At 35.4% G+C, this 18,622-nt stretch overlaps 2 protein-coding genes across 15 annotated transcripts; one reads left to right on the top strand and one right to left on the bottom strand.

The window, feature by feature from the left end:
- Positions 1 to 804: 804 nt before the first annotated feature.
- On the top strand, positions 805 to 3,405 carry LOC112286273 (uncharacterized). Of its 11 annotated transcripts, none has more exons than XM_090252964.1 (7): positions 805 to 904; positions 1,559 to 1,785; positions 2,025 to 2,094; positions 2,321 to 2,448; positions 2,566 to 2,623; positions 2,774 to 2,851; positions 2,980 to 3,405. In XM_090252964.1, exons 3-7 carry the CDS (start codon positions 2,079 to 2,081, stop codon positions 3,171 to 3,173), a joined length of 474 nt encoding a protein of 157 aa, XP_090109090.1. In that variant the 5' UTR covers positions 805 to 904; positions 1,559 to 1,785; positions 2,025 to 2,078; the 3' UTR covers positions 3,174 to 3,405. The 11 variants fall into 11 exon arrangements, with proteins under 11 accessions (XP_090109090.1, XP_090109086.1, XP_090109089.1 ...); XM_090252960.1 differs by having other exon boundaries at positions 2,005 to 2,094; XM_090252963.1 differs by having other exon boundaries at positions 805 to 918; positions 1,550 to 1,785.
- Positions 3,406 to 7,055: 3,650 nt separating this feature from the next.
- Positions 7,056 to 10,996, bottom strand: LOC112286919 (uncharacterized). 4 transcript variants are annotated; one of them, XM_090252956.1, is made up of 6 exons: positions 10,875 to 10,996; positions 10,456 to 10,510; positions 9,160 to 9,804; positions 8,744 to 8,893; positions 7,833 to 8,052; positions 7,056 to 7,557 (listed from the first exon to the last, which is right to left on the bottom strand). In XM_090252956.1, exons 3-6 carry the CDS (start codon positions 9,207 to 9,209, stop codon positions 7,291 to 7,293), a joined length of 687 nt encoding a protein of 228 aa, XP_090109082.1. In that variant the 5' UTR covers positions 9,210 to 9,804; positions 10,456 to 10,510; positions 10,875 to 10,996; the 3' UTR covers positions 7,056 to 7,290. The 4 variants fall into 4 exon arrangements, with proteins under 4 accessions (XP_090109082.1, XP_024385091.1, XP_024385092.1 ...); XM_024529323.3 differs by having other exon boundaries at positions 9,547 to 9,804; XM_024529324.3 differs by lacking the exon at positions 10,456 to 10,510.
- Between the last annotated feature and the right edge of the window lie 7,626 nt (positions 10,997 to 18,622).

Below are 18,622 nucleotides of genomic sequence, written 5' to 3'. Positions count from 1 at the left end.
TGTTGATCTCCTCACCAAAGCTCTCCCTTTGTGCAACCATCGCCGACTTACTTATGGCATTCGTATGCGGAGACTTGCTATTCTAGAGCAAGAAAGTTAATGAATTCTTGAAATAATGTTGTACTCTTTTTTCTTCATTTATGGTTTTACCTTTTAATATAATAAGGTTTTCATAGACAAGGATTTAATGAAGTAGCAGTTGTTGATCTTAAGAGATTATAAAAAAGTATAGATTATAATTCTATGCATGTAAATATTATGACAAGCGAGGAGAAGTGTTGAGAGCATTAAATGTAGCCGGCTCTCTCCACACTATTTACTATAGTCTATGGTATTTATTGTAGCTACATTGTTTGGAATGTTGTAGGGAGACACTATTTATCTTCTGTCCTTTTCTTTGTATAAAGGATATAACCCTATCAATGAACTCACTTCTTGTGTGTGTGTGTATATTACTTCTAGCTACTATTGTCTCTCTTTCTCTAAAACATTCTCAATAGATTCCAAAGGAGGTTTCAGAAATCGAGGTAATGACAAGGAAATGAAGAAGGTGTGATTAGACAAGACAAAAGGTGACGGATTCCAGCGACGGGCCGACGGATTCCAGATTCCGCGACCAGCATGCTCGTCGTCGTCTATCTAGTGCAAGCGAGCAGAGGGAGACAGGAACATGCGACGAAAAGCGGACAAGGCGACTGTTCTAGGCCCGAATGGGGCCTGGAACTCTCCGGAAACTCCCTCCCTCTCTCTCTCTCTCGTGCTGGACATGGCCATCCCGTCCCTTCCATTGCCGCTCGCCTCCCTTGCGACCCCAAATTCCCCAACTCTCCGCTTCGCACTCTCGATTCACGCCCACGATCGCCGCGCGCCTCTCACGTTTCCTCTGTTGTGATTCTACCTTCAGGTACCCCTCCTCAGGTACCCCTCCTCAGGTACTCCTCGATCGCTGCGTGTTTGCATGTCTGGAACTGGCCTGTATCGCCACTAGCTTCGTTGCTTTGCCATTGTTGTTTTGACGATTCTTGTGTCGCGATTGTGGTAGGGGAGAGAGAATCGTGATTGGGTGTAGCTAGGTTGATTGAGAGTGGAAGAATAATGTGTGGAGATGGGGTTGTGAACTTGAGTTTTTCTTTTTTTGGTTTTATTTTGCTTGTCTTGGATTGGGTTTCAGGAGGGCTGAGGTTTGAGAGGCGGTTGTAGTTGATTGTAGGGTGGGGTACTCTGGAGGATTGGGCTATACTCTAATTTTGAGGGTGTAGTGAGGAATTGGGGTTTAGGGTTCACTGTCGTGTAATGTTGTAGATTGAGTCTCGTGTTTGGCTTAATACAGGAATTGGATTGGTACTGAATTGCGAACTCGTCAAGATTGTTTGTGTCGTGTGTCTGCTTCACCAAATAGCCGCTTGTGTTCTGAAGCAATTGTAGGAGTCTAGGTGGTTTCGATGAACGTTTCGGTTTGTCCGTCTTCATGAAGCGCATTCAAGCCAATCGGTCGAAGTTTTTAGTCGGGCATTGTTTTTTTTTCCTTGTATAGATGTTTTATATTCAGGTGATGCAGGAGCGGTGTTCACGCGTAGTAGAGCACCATGGCGGTGATGGAGTGTGCATCCCGAGCTACATTTGTGATTGGCGCAGCAAATGGCGCACCATGTGATTTTAAATGGCGCATGAATGCCTCCCTCCTGCCTCCTCATCTATGTGGTCCAAAAATTGTTCGCCTTTCAAGTGTCCATACACCCCGTACGGCAATTCTGGGCGGAGTGAGAAGCAATATCAAGCTTTCAGGTGCTTATTGTATTGCCTGTTGTGTCAAATTCTTTGCTGTCTTAAGGTATCTTTCTGCCAGGCAAGTCGCATGGAAATGCACATTCCATCTCTTTATTTCTACGGCGAAGTTGTCTGTTTCTTTGAAAGCTACGCGAATCTCTTGGACTTGTAAACACTCGTTGAACATGGTTACATGAAATTTCAAGCATGTGTTACTAACTAGCTCAGGTAATCTAGTTGACTTTATTGATGTGTAGGAATTTTTCCAAATTTATTCGTTTGTGACCGTAGCGGAATTGAAAATTCAGGAAATGATGGTCCATTTTGGTGAGGCCTTTTGGCTTGTTTTCAGTTGTAACCTTCGAGCTATTAGCAGCATTCACTAGCCCTCCGTCAATTCTATGAAATCTTACTTGTATTATTCTACGTACTGTCAACCCCATCTAAATATAGACACGTCGTTTTGTTTAGATTTGGATCTACACAAGTTTGAGAATTTACATAGCAAATTTTATCGTTTTATTGCTAACATAGCAAAAACGGATTGGATCAGTAAGAGCACAGGCCCAGTCTCAGTCTGCGAGTGATGGCGTAGCTGTCGCGGGAGTAACCAATTTCAAGAGCGTTTTACTACCTATCATTATGGATCGCAACCCCTATCTGTCTGAAGCTACCCGCCAGGTTGCCCCCTTTTTCCTTACACTTTATTGTACTAGTTTTGTTCTATTTGGCTGCTAGTCTCGAAGGGTACCCACATCAGGAGATAGCTGATGGAATGCTTTTGACTCTTCCCCACAGGCGGCCGCCTCCACGACAGCTCTTGCTACAAAATTTGGGGCCGAGATCACTGTTGTTGGTAAGTTTTTTGGAACTAAAATAAGCCCAGCTCTTGTGAACAACTCAAAACGATATTGCTCCTAAGGCTGGGCAAAGTATAAAATTATTTGATTTTCAAGTTCGGGTACTTTTAAAGTAATTATTGACCATTGTTGGATTCTGTGTCCAGTAATTGATGAAGACAGTTCTGAGTCAAAGGAGGATCACGATACTCGTATGAAGAACATACGATGGCATCTATCAGAAGGTACAGTGCTGATAAAATATGTTTCACAAGCCTTCATTCTGTTGCAGTGTGCTCAAATTTGTTGTTTATTCGTTTTGTCAACCTGTGTTGTCTTGAATCATTCATAATGGCCATCATTATGCGTACAGGTGGCTTTGCAGAGTTCAAGTTGATGGAAAGGATTGGAGAGGGTAAGCGGCCTGCAGTCGTGATCGGAGAGGTGGCAGATGACATGAACATGGACTTGGTAGTGTTAAGCATGGATGCTGTCCATGCTAAACACATCGATAGCAATTTGCTAGCGGAGTTTGTGCCATGTCCCGTCCTCTTACTACCCCTATAGATTCTAGCACATAGTTTGCGACTTTTTCATGACGAGGATGCTCTTACAGCACTACATTCCAGTTTTTTCATTGCTCATGAAAGAAAAGACTGGTGAAAGTGTGGGTAGTTCAAGTTTCCCTAACGTGATATAGCCGATCCAAATTAGTCGATCAAACTTGCATGATGTCGGCATTCTGTTTGATACTGGCAAACTACATTACTCAAGTAAACTTAGTGACGTGTTTCACCTACATGTTGATGAGTATATCACTTTTCCTAGTAATGTTTTGGAGACTTTTCCTCTTATTCTTTCGTGCTGTTTGTGTTGATCAATGTATTGACTTAGACAACCAGAGGAGGAATAAGCGCGCAGCCTGAAACAAACATGGTCAGTTACAATGTGAGGAAACTTGATTCATCCCATCCATGAGGTTGAATACATCTGTGGTGCCTTACGTCGTTGTTTCTGTTCCATGTTCTACCTCCTACGTCATTTGGGATGGATTCAGTCGGCTTGTACTATCTTTTCTTTAATATCTTACATAACATCAGTCATACATATTTTAAAAAATATTTAACATAAGATTTATATCTAAAAATAATAACACATATTTAAACAAAAATGATACATTTGAGTAAGAAGAACATTTTACTTCTTCATTTTGAAACAAGGCTATGTCATTGTGCTATTTCCTATCAAGCAAACCAAGGTTGTGATGTATAGTTCAAAACACCAATCTACTTAGTGTAAAAATTTGTTATTTTCTTGTAGCAATAAAGTTATATTTGAAATTTTAAATCTGAGATCCTTAATAAAATGAGATTATAAGTTATAATCTCATTTTATTAAGGATTAATTATTAGAATATTAATTGTTTTGATAAATTAATAAATTTGAGGATTAACCCTAATTCTAAAAATAAAAAATTAATAGATCAAAATTCTGTCTAATATTCTTAAGATCCTTTATTTAGATAATTGGAATTACATTCATAGATTAATAAAATAATAATTAAACTTGTGTGTGGTTATATTTTATAATAAGTAAATCTTTTACAGCAATTTAACAATTATACAAAAAACTTCACATTGCCAAATATAAATAAGTAATACAAGATACTATAAAACATCAAAAAATCTTTAATTTAAATAACAATTTTGTCAACATCTTTGGTCTACTATTTTTTGCAAATTTATTCATTTGTAAAATCATCAAAGCATATCAACTAAATTCTTTAATTTGAAATATTTAATAAAAAGAAGGTTCATTATGTAATTATAAACCTTGTTTTTACATAATTACACACACATGTTTCATAGCCAAAGACAGTAAAAAGAAAAAAGAAAAAAGAAATCCCAATTTAAAGCAACTTAAAAAATATTGAATAAAAATGTGTCAAAATGTGCTTATAATTAATTTATTTTTTAATTAATTTATTTTTAATTTTAAGACTTTAAATTTTATTTAAATATTAATGTTATTAGTACAACTTCTATTTTACAATCAAATTCTTCATAAAAGAGTAAAATCTTAAATTCTTATATCAATTTCTAAAGATGTTAATTACTAAGAAACACCAAAACTTCAATTCAAAGGTATAAGAAAAATTTTAAAAATTTCACGTTAAAATAGAAGAAAAAGATTTATAATTTTTTCAAAAAAAAACTTATATGAATATCAATATAAATGATTTTAGCTTAGAGATTGTTGGAGAAAAAAAACATTTATAGAAGATTTTCAAAGTTGCACATTAATAATAATAATAATATAAAAAAAAACAAATTAGTGAAAACAAAAGAAATAAAGAGATTCTACATTTCATAAGTAATAAGGTGGACGGCCACAACTTTTAAATCCTTTGATTAATTAAAATCAAGAAGCTTCATTTAGTTGGTTTTTTTTTCAAAAAAAAACTAGTCTAAAAGCCCTAAGAATAAAAGACTCTCAAATGAGGGTTATTATTTACTAAAGATGGCTCTCAAATGAGGGCTATTTTTTTACTAAAGATGCATCTTGGTAAGGCTTTTGAACAATGGTCTTTCAAAGTAGACTTCTAAGTATCAAGACCCCTTCAAATGGATCTAGACATATTTAGTTTTTCACAATATATTTTCAACACACAACTTATAGATGCTATACAACTTATAAATCTTTTATATAAAACTATTGGTGGCATAAAGAGTTCCAAATAATTTTATAAATATTTTTAATATAGATATTTTACTTTAATATCTAAGTTATTCTATTTTATAAAGATCTTAAAAGAACTTTTCAAAATCTAATTATCTAATTACACATTTAAATGCACATATAAGACATATATATATATATATATATATATATGCAAAGAGAGAGATATACTAAAGTCACACCTTGAAATGTGATATAATTGCTTGCATTGCAATTTTTTTAAGAATTGTACTTTACAATTCTTTTTTGGACACTTTGGAGAAGGTTGGTCAATGAAGCGACTTGCATTTGGGTGGAGGAAGCATTGGGAGTGAGGATTTAATATGTATGCACAAGTGTAGGATGAAGAGGAAGAGCAAAATTAGACACAAGTAAAAAGTAGCAAAGGAGAGCTAAAGTAGACAAAAGTGCAGAGTGGCAAGGGAGAGAACTCAAAGAGTGGGAGTTGATGGAAGAGCAGGAGTGTATTTATGTGGGGTGTGGCTTTAACAATATAGAGGTGTTGCTTTAGATATATAATTATGAATCCATAAACACAAATATTTGTTTTATTATTAGTATAATAATTAACAAGCAATCATGTTGCTATTTTTTGTATGTGGATCAAAACTATTCTTCTGAATATATAAACAACATTGTTTTGGTTAGTAGATTTAGCTGGTTTTTCAGAGTATAATTTTATTTAATTTGAGGCAAATTTTTACAATTCTAAATACCAAATCATCATTATTTAAGACAATAACGTATTTCAAAATTTACCTCTATACTGGAGTTACTTTTCTGTAGAATGTGTAATTTACTTTTAAAGTATTATCTTAAAAAAAATAAAAAATAAATTGAAATCGTATATGTGAATATTGTCTTCTGTTTAGAATTAAGTGTTATCTTCAGAATTCATAGAAGTGGTTTTTTTTTTTGGAAATCAAATAATGAAAATTGATAAATTAATTAAACTGATAAAAAAAACAAGTAAACAGATCAGTATTTCCATATATTTCCAAAGAATGAGACAAAATGGGTTTGAAAAATATGTTTCAGTATTAATGAACTCTCTTTTAAATATCGCAAAATCCTTGCAACAGCTCAAAGAGTATTTTTAGGAGCTTAGTGGAAACTTCCAAGTGTGATAGTTTGTACAAGTTTCAATGTTAATGTTCAGTTCAATTGACTTTTTCCTTTTTTCTTGACGTTTACTACTGATTATGCCAAACGGTGTAAGTTCAAATTATAATTTACCTACAAACTTCTATATAATAGAGACATTCTTAATAAGGCACATGTGCATGCTTCTGTTCTTTATTTAGGCTTAAACCATTATCTAACAGTGCCAAATACGTATATCACAATTTAGACTTGCGTCCATGGGCGTAAAGTGTTTTATAACCCAAGAGGTTCATATACACAAGTAATTTAGAAATCCTCAACCACATGAAAATCACACGTATTTCGCTTCAAATAGAGGTGCTGGCTGTAAACGCTATTTTTATTAATAGCACCTGCTTGACGAAATCGGGATTTTTTAGGCATCTTAAATAATTTTACTGGTCTTGAAATTTCAAAAAAAAGGTAGAGGCTCTGCATGATGCATTTTCCATGCCTTGTAAAAGGGCAACTAAATGTTTAAAAGCCTGATTTATCCATCAGTTGTCAAAATTACAAACGTCTTAGCTGTGTTCTTTATGATTGCTTATGAGTTTCTTCTCACATAGATAACAGCAAATAAATCAAATAGCTTTGGGGTAACACAAGAATACGATTTACAATGAGTTTTCTCGAAGAACCGGTTCTCATTCCTTCTGTCGTTACCTAGCTAGGAGAATTTATCTTCCTAAAACTAACAACTTATCGCCTCACTCAAACAATGGCAGATGATATATTCAACAAAAAAAAATCAACAATGCTAAGAAACAAGACAACCTTCTGCAATACCACACGACGTGTCGTGTCACTTGAACCCAAGAGCAAACGATAACTTAGGGCGGGTGTTCTTTTTGCCTAAGATTTTCATTTGCTCTTGCCGTCCTTGTTCTTCTTCCAACTTTTTCCTTCGCAATGCTTCTTCCTTCTGCCGTTGTAGAGCCTCCAGCTCACGATACCGTTCTTCTTCCTTTCTGGCTTGCTCCTCAGCTGCCCTCCTTTGAGCTTCTTCGATCTTCCGTCGATTTTCTTCAAGCATCTGTTCCAGCTGTTCTTTCTCCTTATTTTTCTCTTCCTGGAGATCACAAAATCAAACAAACGGTAAGGGCAATGAAGAGCACCTGTGCCACGAAATTATTGTTCCATGAAGTGTTATCGAAACTAGAAAAACCTTAACAGGAAGGTACAGGTGAACTAGGTTTCAGAACCATTGTGATATATACATTGAAAAGAGTCTAGGGATACCACGGCGTCGGATAGACTGTCACTCCACGTACTCGATTCGATGAGCAGTCAAAAGGAATATATAAGAAAATTCGCCATCCATCAAAAAAGGCTACGACGGCATACCTCTTTCCTCCTAGCCTCTGCAAGAGCTTCCTCCTTTTCTCTTTCAAGCTGAGCAGCTATGTCGTCAATAATTTTTTTCCTGCCCTCTTGTATCCTGGACTCAAACTCCTTCTTAAACTCCTCAGAGTGCAAGGCATCGTGTACTTTCTTCCGAATAGCTTCTTCTATTCTCTTTGCAGTTTCTTCCTCAATTACCTTTGCTTCATCCTCTTGCTGTCGCCTGTAAATAAAGTACGCTTAGTCAGCAAACTAGGACATATTTGTGATAGATGAACCCAGTCCCATGCTAGTTTAACAATCTGGGGATAAGCGAACATTCATCACACTGATTCTTTCAAGGCACAGTCAATGTAAAAGCAGATAGGAACCACACGAAACTGATACATAACCTGAAGTGTGTTGCACGAGGTCAGGTCCGAATATACTGCGACATATGAACCGAGACACATTGCACATCCAGAGATGACAAACAAGCTCAATTTGAAGAGGCAGCCGAAACATATCCTCCATTGATCACCCGTGGACATTAAGGACCTATATACATTCAGTGCGAAGGACGACGTGAAATGTGCGAGACATGTACTGAGTGATTCGAATCACAGACATACTCGACACTGCCATGGACCAGAAGAAATGTCTCACCACATGGCGTCACTTCCACTACAAACTTTGACTGCGATGGAAAGCTAACCCATCCTTTCTATCAATCTTAACCATGAAAAATTGCCGTTATTTTGGCAAAATTACTTGGCTGATTCCTCTTCCATGTTACTTCCCCTGTTAACATCAGCAATTTGATTAGAATCACAGCATATAATAATGAGAAGTATATCCTTAAGGCTTCCAGATTCTTTTTTATTGGACATATCTTCCCCATGTGGGTCAGAACGCCAATCTTTGTGAGGCAGTACCTTTTCTTCTCAAACTCTTCGTCTTCTCGAACCTTATCAAAAGCTCTTCTTCGTTCAAGAGAGAAAGGACTTGCACTCCGAGATCTAATTGGTGATCGTGTACGACTACGACGCTTCGATCGCCTTGGAGATGGTGTTCGACTCCTGTGCCTGTCAAAGAATTCGAACTTTTTAAATTTCGTGAGACGATGCATTTACCCAGTTGCCAGGAAACTAAATTCCTGCATCTAGATGAAGAACAGGTTGCGAGGACATTACTGTGCTAATTTCCATTTCAAACCAGTGATATTTCCCCGAGTAGGAAAATTATATTAAGTCTCGAGGAATCGGAATTATACACCCGGATTCTACTTGTACACACACTCTGCGGCATAATCCTTAAACAACAAGACCAACTCGGGAAATTATTGACCTACATGTGACAAAGCGCGCCGATGTAGAATGCAACACAAGTTGGCAGGCACATCTATGGTTACCAGAGGGAGAGGGCGGCGGTACATCAGAAACGATTGGAAAGTTCCTGAAACGAGGACCTTCCATAAAGCCCTCCAGCTTTTCTCCAGGCAGCAACAGCATGAAAACCCCCTTCTTCCATGAACATCATGTTCATCATCCCTTCCGAGCACGTCTGTCCCCACCTCATTCTCACTCTTTTTTCTTTTCCTCTTTTCTTTTTTTTTTTCTCATCGATTATAAGCGTTCATGATACTCGTAACTATCTGACAGCACTCGGACTCTCATGGCTACATTCTAGCCCAACAACAATAGCATGCGTAGCCCAGTGTTTGCTCACTGTAACACACCTGCTGTGACCATGATGCACTGGTGATCGGCTTCTATGGGACTCCCTCCTCCGTTTCGTGCTGTGACGGTGTTTCACAGGCGACGGTGATCGTGCAGACGCCCGGTGCCGCCCCTTGCGAGGTGGAGACCTCGACCTGGATAATGATCGAGGCATCGCTTACCTGCTTCCAAAACCAAGTAGTTTATCACTACCTGCCCTTCCTTATGCAGGCCTTTCGCTCAAGACCGAGAACTCTTTCGATCTGGTAACTGTCAATCTGCACCAACCGAAAAGATAAATTTTAAAAACAAAAATCATCAACAGGTCAACACAAGCTCGACAAACTACAAGCTTTAAAATCTGTAAACGGACGTACGTAAAAGCACAGCATCCAACTTCCATAAGACTCGAACAGGATACGCAGACCCTTCTACTAATATACCAACTATTGCATAGATAATCCTTAGATTCTGGCACCATCACCCCGGTCTGATAGCACATCAAGCCCCGGGTGCGAAACACTTCTCAAACTCAATCAGCTGCTCAAATGGTATAAACGCCAAATAAACCCCTAATTATTTTAATTCTGGATACAAAGCTCTTAACAAGAAAGATAAAGAAGCTTTTGAGGACACAATTCGTACTGACGGATAACTACTAAGCTGGACCCATAATTGTACAAAGGGAAGAACAAATTACTCATAATCATTAGCGATTTACTATCATACAGAAGATTTCGTCTGCAAGCAGTTAGCAACTACTCGAAGAGAAGCATTAACGTATGTCGGCCACTCATGTCCAAGTTCATCAACCTCCACGACATAATTGGGAGCAAACATAAGCGCACAAACACGACACAACATCGACTAAAGCCGAACACCAAACCGCACAAAAAAAGAGCATCTCAATTTTCATTTTCAGGCCTTGCCTGGCAGTACAACGTGCACAGTCTCATCAAGCAACCACAATCCAATCGCGAAATCCTAAAATCACGACGAGACAATCATTAGAAACTCTCCTAAACCTAATATCACCTTCACAAATCCACACCTCTAACGCTACCTCACATCACCAACTCGAGCACTCAAAAAACAAACTTCTCAACCCTGACAAATCTACCAAACTAGCGACTTCCTCGCCCCAATTGCGGCATACAGCTCCGTTCAATGTGTTCCAAAAATTTCTAAAATTATTTCAAATTAAAAATTAAAAACGAAGAAATGAGACATTGCGCATACACAGACCTTCCCAAAAGAGGAAACCCTAACAAAAGCCATCAAGGACGCAAATGTGTAACGCGCTCAAAGAAAGAGAGACGCAAAATCACGAAGAGAGCGAGAGAATCACCAGCGAAAGAGCGGCGTTGCGGTGCAGTGCGGTGCAAGATGCGTTGGAGGATGTGAGGCAATGGTAGCGATGTCGCTGAGATTGAGAGATCCTGCAACGATGACAATGAGACACAAAACCCCCCGAGGAATCCATCACTAGCTGGCCACATCTTCGCAAGCACTTATAGGGGCCCCTCTCCCCGCCTGGAATTAGGGCTTCGTCATCGCGTCGCTCGGATGGATGGATGGATGATTTGTTTCGCTTTCATTCGTGAATCCTAATGATGTTGACATTCATGGACGGAAAAAATTAAAAGGCGGCTCCTGCGAAGGTCAGATTCTCCAACTGGTGATGCTGAAGTGGACTTATTAACGGCCCATGATATATCTCTCATATAAAACTAGACTCTTGTGTAAAATTGCTCAGGGGGACAAATACACGGGATAAACAGCCTACACAAAACGGCGTTTTGATTTGATGCATGCATCTCTCTTTGCTAGAGTTCACGGGAACTTAACAGAAGGTAAAATTTCTTTACGAGTTTGGCAAAGAAACAATTCTCAATCATATCAAAGTCTAACAGAACGTGAAATTTCTTTTTGAGTTTGGCAAAGCAACATTTCGCAATCATATCGAAGTCTAAATGGCTCCATTCGCCCAAAATATTAGCCAGATCAATTGTTTGTTTTCTTTATGGGAATGAGGCAGCATGGGTATGTCACCGTAAGAAACTCAAATACTGCGTCATGTTTATGTTGTGCGGCATTGCGGTATGCAGTGTTGCAGATTGTTCGCTTCAACCACTGCGTCGCCCCTGATTGAGCACTATGGTAATGCTCTCATTACACTTTTACCGCCTCATGAAAACAATCAAGTTCATCTGTAGTATCTTATGGTTCAATTCGGCATTTCAATACTTTGTCTGAGATGTTTGATGGGGCTTGAGAGATTGAAAATTACGGTAATGCAAAGGGATTACTAGGTCGAGGGTAATTCCGGGCATGCTTTCGTCGCTGGTTTACGCCTTTTGCGTCTCTTTTCACTTGCAATTGCAGTTACTATTGGTTTTAAGGCTTTGCTGGTCGCTGATTACCGGTGTACTCCCTATATGCCAGGCGATAAAACTTCACAACTGATTTGCAAATAGGAATTTTTGTGAAGGTTCCGAATCTGACAATCTCATGGTTTCGAACCTCCTTACTTTGTTTGTCTAACCAGCTTGGAGCATTTACATGAGGATAGAACTAAAGAGGACATTGTCACATTTGCAATTCAGCTTGGTACAAAGTCAACTTCGGAATCTAGCACAATATTTCTTGTTTGCTTCAAGACCAATCATATTCGTTCATGACCTGCAAACTGGAATTTTTGTGAAGGCTCCGAGTCCAACAATCTCATGGTATATGAAACATCCAGGTCGGCATTTGATTTTGCCAAGAGGCACACTTTTAGTTGAGACATTTACTGAAAAATGTCTCTGGCGCCAAAGTCGGGGCAATGTGGTGGAGCTTTCAACTGTTGAAGGTGAGCTGAAGAGAAGGTATAATCTGGGTGATTGAAACCCATTAGTTGATTTGATCACCTAAATTCTATGATTATTAATATTATGATCTTTGCAGGTTATGAGGCTGAGTTACTCACATCGCGAAGCTCAACCATGGTAGCGTTTGTTGAGGTTTCTAATCGGAAGAGTGAAGAGAGTTTTTGCGTGTCAACAATCAAGCTAATGCGAGATACCACGCAATGATGGCCGTGAAGCTGCCGAAGAATCCTCCGGCCTACACAACACAACCGCCACAACTTCAACAGTTATTGATCAGATGATCTAGACTGGACCAGCGTCATTGCTTAGAAAATTGGACTGTGAAGATTTAATCTCATCAGGATTGAAACTAAGATCAAGTTTTGTTTAAACTATGTGCAACGAAAAATGCAAGTAGTCGAACCAAGCTTATGTGTAATGCTAATCAGTGATTCACGGAATAGGCCTCTGTGCCCGTGACACTGGTACTGGTTCAGCCAGATCATCGCAGCTGCAGAGTTCAAGATGGAAGAGATTTCCCTGCATATTGTAGACAAAATTGCGATGTTCAATCAAAACTTATAATTTTTTTTATCATATAATTAATTAATTATTTTGAGCTTGTATATTTTCTATCGAAATATATTTTGGATATTATTTTATCTAAAATTATAATTTTTATATATATATATATATATATATATTCACATAGCTCAATTACTTTATTTTAATTGAAATACCAATTTAAAAATAATTTTAAGATAAAATATTTTGACCTTTTATATATTTTTTTCATATATATATTTTCAATTACAATAGAATCTTGAATATATACTTATTACTTTGCAAAAATTAATTAATTTATTATTATTATTATTACAAAAAAATCCTATAAATTATTCAAATACTAAAAAAAACTAGATTTATTTTTATTTTTATTATATCTTTTCTTGAGAATCTATACTTTCTTATGATTTAATGTTAGCTTATTGTCAAAAAAACCAATTTTAGATTACTTCTATACAAGACCATTATAGTTTTATTTTATCTTATTAAAAAAACGTATTCTTGCCAACACTATTTGGATATAAGGACACAAATGTTTTACATTAGTTATAAGAGCAGAATTTTGATAACATTAATAAAAATAAAAATAAAAAGTATAAACCAATATGTGGCTAAGTAATATAAAATCACATAATATAATATAAATATGTGTTAAAATTAAATATAAAAAACATATATATATATATATATATATATATATATATATATTTAAAAATTAAAAAATTACAAGATTGTAAATTAAACATAATCTTATAAAATTTTAATTGTATGATTTTAATAATTTTAATAATATGTATGTATGTATATACATACATAGATAGAATTCTATTTTTAATGTACTTATTAATTTAATAATAAGGAGAGACTTTTATTGAATAATGTTTTTATAATCAAATGTCTAGATTTATTATTTTTTACAAATTTGGAACAAATAGTAATAGAAAGATTGATTTATAATTATTTTTTATCTTTATTGTTTTTAAAAATATAATAGAGAAAAGATATAAAGAGGTATTCATAGTAAATTCGTATAACATTTGGTCAATAACATGATAAATGTTGTGCATAATAATACCTTATAATGAAGGTCCAAGATATAAGTAGACATATTAAGAGCCTAAATTTTTTTTTTAAAAAAAGAATTAATTTATTTTCTACTTCTTATTAAAAAAATCATATACTTTATATTATAATATTATAAAAATGAGATATATTATTAAAAAATATATATGAATAAAAAAAAAATTTTAATTTTAATACTCACTTAAATTTGTGATTGTTTAAATTCGTAAAAATTGTTTATTTTGCAATATTTTGCAAAAAAATACATTTATGTGTGAGTGTTTGTTATCATATTTTTTTATAGAAAATAAACATTTGATGTGAGATTCAAGATTTAGTTGTAATTAATTTTTTTTAATAATAATACAAGAATATTAGTATTTTGTAATATAGAATATCTTCTTCTTTAGATTTTTAATAAATATTAATATTTTTTCAATAAAAAATAATTATGAGAGATATTTCTTAATACAACCATACATGTATGCAAAAACAGATGGATGAATATTAATTTTAATCAAACATATATAATAGTATTATTATAACTTGGTATTAAAATATTATACTTTTAATACTTCATCTACCAATTTAAATATATATATAAATATATAAATATATATATAATAAAATAGGTATTAAAATTATATATGTTTATATCAAACATGTATATATATCAAAAATAATAAATTAAGAATCATAAATTTATTTTATTAAATTTAAGTATATTTAAAAATTATTATATATTTTTTTATACAAAATATATAAATTATAATACTTTATAAGACTTAGATACTAATAAAATATAAGGCTTAGAGCCTTTATATAAGATTTTTTATTATTTAAAAGTTTAACATAATATTATGTTATAATAAGATAAATAAATAAATAAATATGATATTTTTAAAAATTATTGATGAATAAAAATAGACTTAATCATCTTAAATAAAAAAAATTATTGAAAATAAGTTTATATATGTATCATAGGCATATTAATACTAATAAATACTTAAATAAGAAGAATATAATAGAAATAAAATGAAGTAGGTGAATTTGGTTATATCATGTGAACAAGCTTTTTAGTTGTAGATTTTATTTTACAAATACTTATAGATGATTGATTGGTTGAAAGCATGCCAAACAAGTTGGCCACATATTGCTGTCACGGCCATAATCATGTAAGCTAATAATTACATATAGAAATAGGTAGAAGTAAGTAAAAGTAGATAAAAGTAAGCTAATTCTATAATATTTAATATAGAAGCTTCCTAGAAACTTCCTAGACGCTGCTTTGACTTCATAGGTGTCTTCAATTGACTTTTTGGATTAGAAACATGGTCAACAAGTTGGCCATGTGCCACACATGTTGTTAACTTGAAGATCAAGCTAACTATGTGGCCCACACGTAGAAAAACTTGCCTTGTAAGTCAAGGCATGTGTCCTACAAAGTCAACACATATTGGAGGTCCTATAGAATGTCGCCACGTAGCCCCTAGTTAGATAGTATATATAGAGACAAGAGTGAAGGCTTCTTCACTCTTGTCAACTCCTTTCTTGCTTTTAGTCCAGGTTCAAGAGTCTTTAGTTTCTTGTCTTGTGGCAATAGCCATTTCAGTTTCCTTTTAATATACCTACTTGTTTATATTTTGACTTATTATATCGAGATAGCCTTTTTGTGTATATTTTCCCTCCTCGAGTCTTTGTCCTTAACAGATTGACAAGAGTACACTTACAATATCAGAGCTTTGTTTTTCTTGAGTGAGAGTGGATTACCCCTTTCTCTTGACAAGACATAAGCGTATTAGAAGTTTGCGGATTACCCACTTCTAAACTGATATTGTTCTTAGTATCTTCTTTGTTATCAAGTCTTTCTTTTCTTTTGTCTTGAGCAGTATCAAACAAATTTTTCTTCTTAGTGTCATTATGGCAGAGCTTGTTGAAATGAAGAGTGCAATGGCACAAATGCAAGAGCAAATGAGGGAGTTAATGCTTGCGATGCATCAACTCAATTCACCAACACATGAAAGAACAAGAATAGCAGAAAGTGGGGATATAGAGATGATCGGAGCTGCTTCAACATCTACAACAAATCACGTTCCTTCTCCAATTGTACAACACCCTGTAAGCACTAAAGAACCAAGAATTGCCTTACCCGAGAAATTTGATGGTACGAGATCTAAGTTTCGAGGATTCATCAATCAAGTACAATTGACAATTGAACTTCAACCGCAAAGCTATCCAACTCCAGGATCACAAGTCAGGTTTATTGGCACTCTACTTTCTGGTTCTGCATTATCGTGGTTTTCGTCTTTTCTTGAACAACGAAATCCAATATTGGATAATTTGGAAGCTTTTTTGGCAGAATTTCGATCTATGTATGGTGAACACGATGCAACTCGTGTTGCAACAAATAAGATCCGAATTCTGCGACAAGAAAATCGCTCAGTAACAGTATATGCTTCACAATTTCGACAACTTGCAATTGACATCAAGTGGGATGATGCTGCACTCATCAGTCAATTTCTTTATGGATTGCAATACAAAGTAAAGAAATTGATGCTCAACTTACCTGATCTTCAAACTTTGAGTCAAGCAATCGATTTTGCGATAAAATGTGATAATCGACTTTTCGAATTTCGATCTGAGAATCATTCACGGAAACCTCAACGTTATTATTCAATGGTAACATCAACATCTTTGCCAAACGTACATTCGGAAGTAGAAGACATGCAAATTGATGCGGTACGTTTTAAACCCCTAACTGAGCAAGAAAAGATTCGTCGTCGTCAAGAAGGATTATGTTCATATTGCAGAGAACCTAAGCACACTGCTCAACATTGTCCAAAGAAGCGACGCAACTATAAAATGAGGGATACGACGGTCAAAGAAAACAACATGTCGGAAAATCGATTCGTCCAGCTACAATAGGGACCATGCAGCTGGAACCTTGTACAATTCCTAATGAAGGTCCTATCCTCTCCTCAGAATCCTCTCCTTGTTTTATAATAGACTTATATTTAGGACCTAAGAATTACAAAGCCTCTGCTTTATTAGATTCGGGAGCCTCAGCATGTTTTTTAGATGAACAATTTGTTAAAAGTCGTAAAATACCTTTTGTACAGAAACCTAAACCAATACATGTAGAAGTCATAGATGGTCGTCCCTTGTCTTCTGGAGATGTCACTCATGAAACTCATCCTATAAAAGTAACAATAGACGATCATGATAGCTACATAACTTTTAACATAATTAAATCCCCGTCCAATCCAGTTATTTTAGGTTTATCCTGGCTAGAAAAATATAACCCTCGAATAGATTGGAATTCGCGTAAACTTGACTTTTTCCAAAGCGTTATTAATAGTTCTACCAACCAAGTAAAAAATTATAAGTCTAGTATAGTAAAACCCGTACTGATAGGTGCAAAAGTATTTATATACGCAGCAAAAGAAGGATCAACTTTTGCTATTTATGCTGCACCTATTTCTGAAAACGTAAAGACTTCAAGTGGCATTCCAAGTCAATATCAGGAGTATCAAGACGTTTTTGAGAAAAAGAATGCAGATATTCTTCCTGAGCATTACCCATATGATTGTTCAATCGACCTCAAGGAAGGAACTCAGCCACCATTTGGACCAATTTACAGTTTATCGCAAGATGAGATGGCTGAACTCAAGACATATATTGACGAGAATTTAGCGAAGAATTTCATACGCCATTCAAAATCTCCAGTAGGAGCTCCAATTCTATTCGTAAAGAAAAAAGATGGATCTTTAGGAATGTGTGTTGATTATTGAGGACTCAACAAGATCACAATCAAGAACAGGTATCCATTACCTTTGATATCAAGACTCCTTGACCAGTTGAATCAAGCTAAGATCTATACAAAAATAGATCTAAGAGGAGCATATAATCTAGTACGAATCAAAGAAGGAGATGAATGGAAGACTACGTTTCGAACCAGGTATGGACATTTCGAATATAATGTCATGCCCTTTGGACTCACGAATGCACCAGCTGCTTTTCAACATCTCATGAATGATGTATTTCATGAATTCTTAGACAATTTTATCGTCTGCTATCTAGACGATATCCTGATCTATTCTAAGAACGTCGAAGAACATGAAATACATGTTCGTCAAGTATTACAAAAACTTAGAGATGCAGGATTGTACGCCAAGATGGAAAAGTGTGTATTTCACACTACTCAAGTTGACTTTTTAGGATACATCATTTCAAATGATGGTCTCATGATGGATTCTAAGAAAGTCCAAACAATCATGGATTGGAAGATTCCAAGGACAGTAAGAGATGTCCAATGTTTCTTGGGATTTGCCAATTACTATCGGATCTTCATCAAAGATTTCTCACGAGTTGCAGCTCCACTTACACGCTTGACTAGTAAAGATAAATTTCAATGGAATCAAGAAGCGGAAGCAGCATTTGAAGCCTTGAAGACATCGTTTGTCTCTGCACCAGTCTTATATCGTGTTGACTTTTCCAAGGCATTTTTTATGGAAACAGATGCATCAGATTTTGCCTTGGGTGCAGTTTTATCACAAATGGGAACAGATGACAAACTTCATCCGATAGCTTTTCATTCAAGAAAATTCTCAGCAAT

This window comes from Physcomitrium patens, chromosome 9 (genome assembly GCF_059467195.1).
Source record: "Physcomitrium patens ecotype Gransden chromosome 9, ASM5946719v1, whole genome shotgun sequence".
NCBI lineage: Eukaryota > Viridiplantae > Streptophyta > Bryopsida > Funariales > Funariaceae > Physcomitrium > Physcomitrium patens.
This window is presented reverse-complemented; position numbering and strand designations above follow the sequence as displayed.